The 12,082-nt window shown below is 34.8% G+C and overlaps 1 protein-coding gene across 3 annotated transcripts; it reads left to right on the top strand.

Moving 5' to 3' along the window:
• Positions 1-1,171: 1,171 nt before the first annotated feature.
• LOC147384945 (heterogeneous nuclear ribonucleoprotein Q-like) lies at positions 1,172-7,284 on the top strand. 3 transcript variants are annotated; one of them, XM_086425105.1, is made up of 9 exons: positions 1,172-1,295; positions 3,147-3,627; positions 3,719-3,835; positions 4,022-4,162; positions 4,385-4,558; positions 5,449-5,656; positions 5,781-5,953; positions 6,447-6,532; positions 6,921-7,284. In XM_086425105.1, exons 2-9 carry the CDS (start codon positions 3,199-3,201, stop codon positions 7,045-7,047), a joined length of 1,455 nt encoding a protein of 484 aa, XP_086281231.1. In that variant the 5' UTR covers positions 1,172-1,295; positions 3,147-3,198; the 3' UTR covers positions 7,048-7,284. The 3 variants fall into 3 exon arrangements, with proteins under 3 accessions (XP_086281231.1, XP_086281232.1, XP_086281230.1); XM_086425106.1 differs by having other exon boundaries at positions 1,181-1,295; positions 3,165-3,627; XM_086425104.1 differs by lacking the exon at positions 1,172-1,295 and having other exon boundaries at positions 1,320-3,627.
• The last annotated feature ends 4,798 nt before the right edge of the window (positions 7,285-12,082 follow it).

The raw sequence follows: 12,082 nt of genomic DNA, 5'->3' as shown, positions 1-12,082 counted from the left end.
TACTTGTTCTCCACTCGTCACTTAAATACAAGTCAATAGTTGATTTTTGATGAAGATGATCATCCTACAAAATGAAGTCTTATTAAATTTATTATGTTTTGGAATTTTCAAAATAGTAGCAAGAAAATATATTTAGGTGGAAAAAAAGTAATGACTTAAGCTTCCATATTTGGATCCAGTCACTAAAGTAGTGAAAATTTATTGTCTATAAATTGTTTTGGGGAAATTTTTTTCATGCCATTCAACGACGAATTAAAAACTGTTGATTCTATGAATTTTTTTTTTCTTGTGACCATTTGTCGTCACAAATCGTAGGAATGAATCCGATCGATCATTGAAAAACTTAAGAGAAGGGAAGAAAGATAAGAATATCTTAGGTGATGAGGCATTTAGAATGAAATTTGGTTATCAACTGAATTCTTAAGTTGGGATCCAAAAATTAGGGTGTATTTATAAAGAAAATCATATATTAAGGTCTGTTCAAAATTTGTCCGAGCTCGAGACGTATTGGTTGAGTTGTCTCAATATCAGGCATGGATGAGACAGACGGACAAGTCAATGTATCGAATGAGATTTAAAACCCCACGTTCATTTTTGAACGAGACGTCACAAATGTATTAGAAAACTCATCCGAGATGACTTGGTATCAAGCATTGACGAGATGAGAAGCGAAATCGAGTTTTAAATTCATGAAAAGATAGGATTGTATTTTGAGTCGTGTTGGAATGACCTCAAAATTGACATCAATTCACACTTTGTTAACATGGATGAGCACAACTAACTATAGTTTGAAGAGCATCTATAGTTCCTTGCACACCTCCACGTCGTAAAGTGTGAATTGAGCTTGATCACTCACATCTCCACGCTAGCAAAGCGTGAATTGAGATCAATCTTGAGATCACCGTCCAACATTACTCTTGTACTCCCTCGTAATTCATTTGAGTCGTGCTGGAGTAACATTAAAAATTGACATTGATTCACACAGCTGACATGGAGGTGAGCACGGAACCATATCTCGATGAAAAGCATCTATGACTGTATATACATCCACATCAGCAATGTGTGAATCGGTGTCAATTTCAATGTCTCTTCAGCATTTTTCAAAACATTTTAACCGAATTACCATAATACCCCCCATCAAAATCAACTTATTGAGGGAAAGTAAGGGGTTATTTTTGTAATATAAGAAACCTAGGGTTCGTATCTTTATAAAACAATGGGGATTTTCCTTCTTTCCAAAACATTTGGTTCATAGTTTCGCGCTTCAAACAAACCTGAGCTACTCTGCTTCTCTGGTAATCTCTCTCTACATTTTGCGTGTTTGTGAATTTTTGTGATTAAACCTCTTTCCCTCTCTCGCACTCTCTGAAATTCGATGTTCATCGCTGTAGCTTCTTCTCCATCTGAAATTAATCTCGTTTGAGTGAAATATTTGAGTGTTCTTGTTGGTTCTAGCAATTGATTTGGTGAAAAATTAGGGCGAACTCGATAACTCTTTCGATACTTTGCGAAATTTGTGATTTAATGTGTGGAGATAGTTGAGTTAGTTTCTTCTTTGGTGATATTTTTCTCTTTTGAAATATACTCTAAACTCGCACACAGAGATTGGAAGTAAGCATTTTAGGGTATTTGTGGTAAGAAATATTTTTTAGGGCAATTTTGGTACGAAAATCAATTCCCAACGTATATTTAATGCACTTGAATGTGTGCACTTAGGGCACATGTTAACAAATACTTAGGATCCAATACGGTGTCTCGTTCCTATAAAATTGGTTAGGTGTCTACATGTCACACTTTACTTGGTGTTTAAAACACCTTGGGCTCCTAATCAAGTCGTTCACACAGTCCAATGTGTTTATTTCCTAATCGAATTATGCCACTTAGTCACCATTCCTATCTATAGAAATGAGACACCGAATGGGATCTCAACTCAATAACAAAACCACACATTTAAACCTATGTAACAAAACCATCAAACCATTACCATACGAGGCAAAATAAAAGTTTCTTGGTGCAAATCACAATAAATCAAGAATGTTTCCTTGAACCTTACAATTGAAAGACTTCTCTTGTTGTTGCTCTTGTCGACTAAAGCTTGAATCAAATAGGACATTTACATAATCCAAGTCATATACCCTCCACATCAATTGCCTCATCCATGTTATGAATAGTGCTGCACACTACCATTTGGATCCTGAATCCATTATACATACCCAATTTTTAATGTGAAACTACTTATTATTCTTTATAATTCCATAAATAAAAAGGTAAACCTAGTTGGATCATGTATTTTATTTGTTTCTAGTTGCAAATTGTCATTCTCTCATTTATTTGGCATATTGTTGTGCAATGTGGTTTTTGTAACGTTTCTTGATAAAATGGGTGCTCACCAGTTCTGATATTCTGTGTTGGTTATGAAAAGATTTCCATAATTTTTTACCTATTCACCGAATCTCCTGCATCTTTTTAGATTAGTAATTCTCTTATAGTTTTTCTCTACTTCATCTCTCTCTCTCAAGTATTATGTACCAAATTACTGCAAGAGGGTCTACAAATTGGTAAGTTTAGTTTGGAGCTGAAATTATTTTGGTGAGATTTGGATGGCGATGTAGCTGAACAATTGAATTTATTGTCCTTTCTGTTGCAGCTCTCTCATTCTATTCTATCTGAATGGTTCTAAGTTCCCTATTTGGACACTTTGTTCTTATTTTTGCTGTGTCACCTTGGATTATTTTGAAGCATTAGAATTATCCCCTTATTTCTTGATTTATTGGCGGAAATCAAATTCTTATTTCTTATGTGCTGCTTCTTTTTCTTTTGCCCTTGTTGTGATTGCATTGCGACGGAATTTAGATAGTTAAGAATTTAAACTGACCAATATATTTTGGTCAGGGGCCTGATATCTAAATTTTTGAGAAATTCATTTCTTCATTTTTGCACCGGATACCATCCTTTTGATTATCATTGAGAATTCTCTGTTACTACTTTTATCATCCCTTTAGTGAAAAATCTTTCACATTGAAACTCCTTGGAGTCATATCAAATGGCACGGGTTCTATCAAGATTCTCACTCTGCAACTCCTTTTGTCCCATCGTTTTGTTTCCACCTTTCCATGTTTGCATATTCCTCCTTCAAATGCTTCTAGCATCTGCTTCCTTCACAGTTGCTGTGCAAGCTTACTTTACTGGACACGTAAGATGCCGAGACCAAAAGCAACTCGAAAGTCAGCTGAACCAGCAAAGCCAACTGAGCCCGAAAAGCCCATTGAGTTAGAAGAGAAGGTGGACCTTGATGGAGATAATGATGTTGATGAGAATATGGAAGAAGAGGTTGAGTATGAAGAAGTAGAGGAAGAAGTAGAAGAGGAAGAAGAGGAAGATGAGGAGGAAGAAGAAGAAGAAGAAGTAGAAGAAGAGGAGGAGGAGGAGGAGGAGGAGGTGGAAGAAGAGGAGGAAGAGAAAGGTGAAGAGGATAATGGAGCTGAGGACGAGGATGAGAGAAAAAAACATGATGAGCTTCTGTCCCTTCCTCCTCATGGTTCTGAAGTATATGTTGGTGGCATTCCGTTCGATGCTTCTGAAGAGGATTTGAAGGGCTTTTGTGAGTCCATAGGTGAAGTCACTGAGGTAAGGTCTATGGCTTTTTTTATTTAATGATAGTGTTTGGTTCATGCTTATGAGTAAAAGATTAATGATGATCACATTTTGGCAATAACAGGTTAGATTGATGAAAGGAAAAGATTCACGGGAAAACAAGGGTTACGGATTTGTGACATTTAGAACTAAAGATTTGGCTGCCAAGGCCATTAAAGATCTGAATAATACTGAATTCAAGGTAATTCTTTGACCTGTATGTGGAATCTCTCCCTCCATGTGTGTGTATTTATGGATTTTTTTGTTTTTTGTTTTTCTAATTGCACTCTATCAACTTTGGAGGGCTTTGGTTGTATATGTTGCACAAGTTTCCTTGGATCTTGATGTTGTTAGCTGTGGGTTTCTGTTGATGCTCCTTATTTCTCAGGGAAAAAAGATCAAGTGTTCGACCTCTCAAGCAAAGCATCGGTTGTTTATTGGTAATGTTCCAAGAAGTTGGGTAGAGAAAGATATGAAGAAGGTTGTGAAAGAAATTGGCCCTGGAGTTAATGCCGTGGAACTGTTGAAGGTTAGTGTGTTTTTATTAAATTTATTATTTATTTTAGCACTACGAGTAATATATAGCTATAGATAGAATGGAATGACAAAGTAAGATTGGTTTTTCTAACCTCAAATGGTGGGATGAGGTATTGTAAACAGCAATTAATTCTTCCAGTTGTGCCTGTTCTCATCATGGTTGATTTGTTGATCTATTGATTTCAGTTTGGGTTCATTTTCTTTGTTGTTGCAGGATCCACAAAACTCCAGCCGTAACCGTGGTTTTGCTTTCATTGAGTACTACAACCATGCATGTGCTGAATATTCAAGGCAGAAGATGTCCAACCCAAAATTCAAGCTCGACAATAATGCTCCAACAGTTAGCTGGGCTGACCCTAAGAACGCAGATTCTTCTGCTGCTTCACAGGTTTGTTTTTTTTTTTCCCTTAGCATTTCTAGCTTGCTTATTATGTATGATCTGTATAGTATCTCTTTTGGAAATTCACCTTATTTTATCTCTGTCCAAAAGAATGTATTAGGTTTGACTGTTGTGATCTATGTTAATTGTTGCCTGATTCGTTGGTACGCTTAGTTTGAATATGAACCTGGTTTGTAGGGATAGACAAAGATGAGGGCATTTGAAGGTTGAAGTGATGAATAGGGTAAAAAAGTGATTGGAGATGCAGGTTTTGGGAAGAAAAAAAATCAAGTTTTTTTTATTTTTTATTTTTTATTTTAGGTTGAAGATTAGGGTATTTGGTCATTTTTCATCAGTCTATTGATAAAGACCAAAGTCAAATGGTTATACTATCAGTTTGAAATTTTGAGGGGATATCTGAAATATTGTCAACATGTGGAGGGGGCTGTAAAAATATAAGGTAAAATGCAGTTTAGTTTGGTTTGGGCGAACCGTATCACGAACTGGTTCAGTACCTAAGCAATGAATTGGGTAACCCAGGTTGTGATCATCCGACTGTGCCTTGTTTTGTCTTATGTTTAGAACCTAAGCAACGAATTGGGTAACCCAGGTTGTGATCATCCGACTGCCTTGTTTTGTCTTATGTTTAGAACCTAAGCAACGAATTGGGTAACCCAGGCTGTGATCATCCAACTGTGCCTTGTTTTGTCTTATGTTTATTTATTTTATGTCCTGTTTCCCATCAAATTTGCAAAATGGAAGGTTATGCATCCTATGAAAATATTTACCGACGTTAAAATTCCCCACTTCGGTGGATGTGCACCGGTGCTTTGGAGTCTTCTATTGATCTCAGTACTTTCATCTTTGCTGAGTCATGACTATCAGGTTTTCTCGTACAGGTGAAAGCAGTCTATGTGAAGAATTTACCTAAAGATATAACCCAAGATCAGTTAAGAGAGCAATTTGAACACCATGGAGAGATCACAAAAGTTGTGTTGCCACCTGCAAAGCCTGGACAGGAAAAAAATAGATTTGGTTTTGTGCATTTTGCAGAAAGGTCAAGTGCTATGAAGGCACTTAAGAACACGGAAAAATATGAAATAGATGGTAATTTCCAATTCAAGGATCTTGTTTTTTTTTGTTTTTTTTTTTTTCTTTGCTTCCTTGACGATCAAATCAAGAGGCCTTGAAGTGGTTGATGAAATTGGTTTGGGTTTATTATTACGGACAGGTCAAGTTCTTGAGTGTTCCCTTGCAAAGCCTCAGGCCGAGGGGAAAGCTGATGGACCAAATTCACAAAAGTCAGCTTTGCTTCCAAGCTATCCACCTCGCATGGGATATGGTTTGGTCAGAGGTGGTTATGGTGCTCTTGGTGCAGGATATGGTGCAGCCGGCTTTGCACAGGTGAAATGTCTTGTGTCGTTCTGCTTTCTCTAGTTAACACACATTAGTAGACTCGTGTGTTATGGTAATCAATTCTATGCTACTACTTATTTAAAAAAAAGAAAAAAATCTATTTTGTGGCTTGTGTGTACATAAATGTGTCATCACAGTTCTGATTCTAGGAAAAGATTTAGGGTTTGAAAAAGGTTTCTTTAGAAAATGCTCCTTTAACCTTTGTTATGATTTTTTGGGTTTCACACCCAAAAGGTGAGCCACTAATGAAACCTGTGGGGGTCGATTAGTGGGCATGCTACAGATTGGGATGTAGAGAACGTGAATCGTACAAACGAATTACTTGAAACATCTGCAAGTCCATATGACCAAAAACTGCACACGAGCCCTTTGATACAACCCTAAACCAAAAAGTACTTAAACTCGACAAAAAAAAAGTCCAACATGTTTTTCTTAATTTGGTTTGCACTGATACAGAAATTGTTTTATCTTCATCGTGCAGCCCCTGATCTACGGCAGAGGTCCCACTCCTGCTGGCATGGCAATGATGCCTATGCTTTTGCCTGACGGTCGGATCGGATATGTCCTGTAAGCACAACACATTCATCTTTTTCATTCATGCTTGTTTTATATACAGTGCAAGTGTAGCACATCTTTTAAGTACTGCTCCATGGGAAGAATTCAACACCATGGTTTTAAATCTCATCCAAGTTGTCTCGGTATCGTCCACCAATAAGATGAGTTGACAAGTCATCTCAAAGACATGGTGTGTTCTAATTCAAAGGCGTTATTTTTTTAAAATCTCGTTCGAGACGACTTAGTCTCTCATTCATGGACGACGTCAAAACGAGTCCTAAAACCATGTTCGACACTGCTTTTTTTGATCCATAATTCATTTAGTGGAACTTGTTGACAAGTTTATATCCTGGAATTAGAGTGAAGTAAAATACTTATTTTTTCGTGTTCACACTTGTAGGCAACAACCCGGAGCGCAGACACACACCCCTCCACAGCAGAGGAGTGGCAGGAGCAGTGGTGGTGGATCGAGTGGTGGGAGGCACAGTGGTGACAGTGGCCGTGGGCGTAGATATCATCCTTATTGATCATCTTGTCTAGGTATCATCGCCATAAAAGGCAAAATATTTACTCTGTTTTTGGCAGCGATGGGAAATGTTTGCTGAATGGGTTTTACCCTTGTAACAGCTAGCACAGCTTTAAGATTATGTGAAGCAGCTCTCAAGTGATGGGATCAATGTCCCTCTATCTTTCATGGTTGCATTGAATTATGGAATTTAATAATAACTACACCCCAAATTTATAAATGTATAAATGGTCTCTGATATCAGCACACTATTATATTATGGCTGCACCCCAAATTTATAATGACAATAAATTCACTCACTAACTGGAATAATTATTTTTAAAGGTTATGTAATTACACTTAATATAAGATTGGCCCTCCAATTATGATTTCATTTCTTTTTATTTTTAACCCCCAATTCAGTGAAAGCAAATGTCCATTGTTTGGTATGACTTTTTAACTAGACGAAATTACCCTTTTTCCCTAATAAATTCTTTTTTTTATCCCAATTTCACCCTCTCCAATGCATAAATGTATTTCAATCTTCATTAATTCTCAGGTCTCCTCAGCTACTCTTAATTGGACGAAGTAGTCTGAGAAGATAGCGATTCTTGACCTCCATCTCTATTCCTTCTTCCCATGATCCTATCTCTTGGTTAACAAAAGAAAAAAAAAAGCACGATATGGACAATCATATCCATATTTTGAAACCACATGCAAGAAATTTCAAGTTTTGAACAAATTGGAGCAAAAAAAAAATTAATTTTTTGGTTTGTTTTACCGGGAACACAGATTTGACAACACTTCGATCGATGGTTGCAAGTGCGAATTGTAATTCTAACGGCTAAGTAGTTGCAGACGAAAGAGATTCTTCAACCTTCATCTCCATTCATTCTTCCATCTCTTGGTGTTATAAAATGGTATCTACAATCATATCCATATTTTTTGATCTAAAGTTCTAAATAACATTTTAATTGTATATGATGTATGCTTTAGATATTTGATGTATGGGAAGCTTTACATGCCAACTGTTTGATAAAAAAAACAGAGGAATTTTCTTTTTCAATCACTGTGATGAGAGTGATGTCGTTTTGCGACCCATGTGAATTTTTTCCAATTACATGATGGTGAATCTTGGTTCATTTTCCTAGTTGACTTGCAAATGTTGTTGGAGCTTTTTGAAATTTGTAGAATATTGGATCTTTGCTATTGATTTAGATTTAGTTTTAGAGGAGATATAATTTTTTAGTTCAATTATTAATCAGAGTTGGGGTCTACATGTTCTATAATTTAATCAAAAGGGGGTTTTTTATTTTTATTTTTATTTTATTTATTGGGTGGTTGTCTTCTCCTTCCTAAAAGAACCTTCCATTTCAAAGTTTTTACTAGAATTCAGAACATGTTTATTTGTTTGGGCTTGTGGAGTGGAGCTTAAGATTTTTTGGGAAAATATGTTTGCAGGATGAGTTTTTAGTAATTCATAGTGCCCTTCTCACATTGAACTGGAGAATTTGGCATGTGTGGAGGAGTCTAATACTGTTACAAACTTGTAAATTAAGGGATTGTATCCATATGTACAAATCTTTTCCCCTTCTTAATACAACATTTTCACTTGGCAAGAAAGAAAAAAAAAAAAATTAGGTCAAGTTGAATTAATTTTCGTAAATGAAGACTCCAACGTCATCAAGAAGGTTGAACCCACCAGGATAATAACTACTCTTTATTTTTTTTAATTTAATTAATTTAATTACGAATTTTATTTATTATTATTATTTTTTTTTTTTGCTTGACAATATTTTCCTTGTTGGAACAATGTTTTTATTATGTTCTTATTGATTTTGTTTTTCTTTCTCTCTCTATTTTTAATAGATTATGCATGTATGAGCATGGTTTTTAAACTCAGTATCGCGTCTCGTCTCGTTCAACTCCGATACTGAGTCGTTTCGGACGAGTTTTTCGATACGTTTGAGACGTCTCGTGAGATAACTCAAAAAATTGAACGTGAGACGTAAAACTCGATCTAAAAATGACTTTGTGAGTTGGTCACGTTCAGCTCTGATACCGAGTTAACTCAGGTGATATGTCTCGGTCTCGGACGAGTTTAAAAACCATGTGTATGAGTCATAATGAGTACTTTATTAGTGATGGTGCTAATATGATTGGTTTTTGATTTTTCCAAACTTGATCGACTTGAATCAATTTCATAGTGAAGAGTCAAAAATTAATGATAAGAATGAGAGATGCAACTACTTGAACATAGAGAGTATCTTTGCAATACAAAAATATAGTGAGAAACGCACAATGAATAGTAAAAAAATTGTTATCTTAGATAATGTTTAACTGTTCTTTGACATAAATGATTTAAAAGTTAGGTAAGGTGTTTGTCTTTGTAAAATTTTTCCTCTTTGTAGTTTTATGCTACTCAATGCTTTAGGTCATCCAAATTGGTTTATAGAGATGTGTAGCATTGCTATCCACGATGGTGACCAAAGTTCTATTCTCTAGAAAATTTAGTTTAAATTGTTAACTTGTTTGAAGCTTTTTGGTCAGATCACTTATCAGGGAAAAAAAAGTAGTATTTTGATGTTTTTGCTTTTTGGATTGATGAAAAAGTTAAAACTTTTAGTCGATTTTTGGTTGTAAATATAATTCTGTTTGAATAGAAATAATGGAGGTGTATTTGCTAACATTTTTTGTTGGGAATTACACTTCATATGCTAACGATGCGTGTTATTGGTGTTCAAAAAAATGCATTACTCATAGAAGTAATTAAGTTTTGTTTGAATTGAGTTACAATTGCAATCAAACGTAAAGCATGTGTGGCATATGCTTCATCTGCTTAGGCTTTAAAATAAGCGAATTTTTCAAGCCTTCATAAAGTTCACAACTTTTTAATGCCTTATTTGTTCCATTAGAGGTGGGGTGGGTACACAATAACATATATATAAAAAGAAAAGCTCTATCAACCCCATCCCCCCATTTATTCAAATTCAAACATACTGGATCAATGTTTTCTTATGTTTCTTATGAAATTATTCTAGCATTTAAAAAAAAAAAAAAAAATATTTAGGTCTTTTAGAATTAGTGCATCGGATCATGAATTATCGATAATGATAAGTGGGTAAAGGTTGGTTAGTGAATCCTCTAGAAATGAGGCACTGTGATGATGCCCGTATGTCGCCAATAATGGTTAAGGGTTCCTGACTTCCCAGAACAAGTTGGACAAGTACAGAAAGGAACTTTGTCCAAGAAAATAGAATTCATTTGGTCATTTGAAATTTTGATTTAAGAAGAAGAAAAATTAACACATGTTTACATAAGATATAAAGAAGGTAAAACCCTGATGTTTGTTGAGGATGACTACAAGCTTTTATATCAGGAATAAAATACGAGAAAGGTGACATGTATAATTATAGAAAAAGGGTTTCATAGAATGTTGTAACATTTACAAAAAGAAGGGAGTGCGGATGACAAGGTTTGTAGAAATAAATGAGATGGGGGTTTATAATCCTTGAGCTTCTTTTCTCATAATTTTTAAAAGTGATTAAATACTTTACAGAAAGAGTAGGAAAATTTTTAGATTCCTAAGAAGTAGATAAAGTAAAATTCAAATAATCCATATGTTTCTCCTATGAAGATATGTTCTAGTGTGAAGTTTGAATGGTTACTCCTATGAAACATGGGTTAATAGCTATGGATGTGTGCAATAAGAGGTGGAAGGGAACGATTGAAAATGAAAGGTGTCTTGAATTAGTTGAGAGAAAAGAAACTAAAATTTATATTAAAATACTACGATGATATGATATGAGAGATGTGACCAATTACTTCAAGATGATGGCAAAAGATATTATTGGATGAATGGTGAAAGTAGGATAGACGAATCTAAAATGAGGGCATTGAATGAAATTTTGAAATAACCTCAATAGATGATAAAACTAAAGAAAGTTAATTAAGATGGTTTGTGTACGTATAGAGAAAACTAATAACTTGTGGTGCCCGAATACTTCAGTATGTCTAGAATATGTGTATCCACACAATACAATATTGATACGAAAACTAAATACTACATGGATATCAATGTCTTGGATTTGGGAAAGGAGAAATCATATCCTTTTTTTTTCTTGAATTAACACTAGTATCAGTATCCACATCTTGATGGGCATCTTAGCCAATGAATGTTCGAAGAATGGAAGAGGAAACTTGAAAATGACGTGAATAGAAGTAATAAGACAAGACAAAAAAGATGTGCCTTGAATGGCGAAATAATATTCGTGTTGTTGGGACATAAATGGTGGTGGTTTTAAAGTATTTATTTTGATAACGACGTTTCAAGTTTACAAAACTTTGTGAGTAGTTGTGGGTTAGTAAATATGGACTGTTTAGGAAAATCATTAAGAATCTATAGAGTGGATGCTTATGGCATATTTTCTTGTTGGTTTATGGCGTAGGTGATCTCCTATTTCTTGGTGAGACCCATTGTTCATGCAATAATACTTTCATAGTTTTCGACTCCATTATGATGGATACGTTACTAACACCCAAAATATTGAGTTAGTTTTCAATATCCAAAGAAAGAAAAGTAAGAAAAATAAAATGGTGGGGCAGTTCACGATATGAAGCCAATATACTTTGTCGTGGTTACATTTGTATACATTTTTGTTTGCATACGTGCATTTAAATTGCCATCTATCTATTAATCTTTCTTTTCACATAAATATAAATTAGTTCAAATATGATGGATCTCAGATCGAATTTAAACTTTTTAAAGGAAGTGATAAAAAAAAAATTACATTTTGGGAAACAAGTCCCAAGTGCACAAAAATTATGCTAACTATAACCTCCAATTTTCTCATTGGTTGCACATTGATTAAATTCACTTGTTTAGGATGCTCTCTCTCTCTCTTGGACTTGAGGACATATGCACTAATGCCTTTTTTGGTTAAACATTCAATCAAAAGAAATGCATGTGAATTCTTTATATTTTTTGCATTTATGTTTTGAATTACAACTTAGGTTCGTATAAGTTTTCGATACAAGAAATTTATTGTTGAATGAAT

The sequence above is a fragment of the Akebia trifoliata genome, chromosome 15, assembly GCF_017979445.1.
Source record: "Akebia trifoliata isolate Shusen 1 chromosome 15, ASM1797944v1, whole genome shotgun sequence".
Classification (NCBI taxonomy): domain Eukaryota; kingdom Viridiplantae; phylum Streptophyta; class Magnoliopsida; order Ranunculales; family Lardizabalaceae; genus Akebia; species Akebia trifoliata.
The sequence above is the reverse complement of the archived record's forward strand: the minus strand, read 5'-3'. Positions and strand labels throughout refer to the sequence as shown.

What these genes read in the sequence shown, in the direction of transcription:
- LOC147384945 (XM_086425105.1), top strand. Translation starts at nt 3,199, where the DNA reads ATGCCGAGACCAAAAGCAACTCGAAAGTCAGCTGAACCAGCAAAGCCA. An exon ending in TGAATAATACTGAATTCAAG is followed by an intron (nt 3,836 to 4,021) that starts GTAATTCTTTGA and finishes CTTATTTCTCAG; the next exon opens with GGAAAAAAGATCAAGTGTTC. An exon ending in ATTCTTCTGCTGCTTCACAG is followed by an intron (nt 4,559 to 5,448) that starts GTTTGTTTTTTT and finishes TTTCTCGTACAG; the next exon opens with GTGAAAGCAGTCTATGTGAA.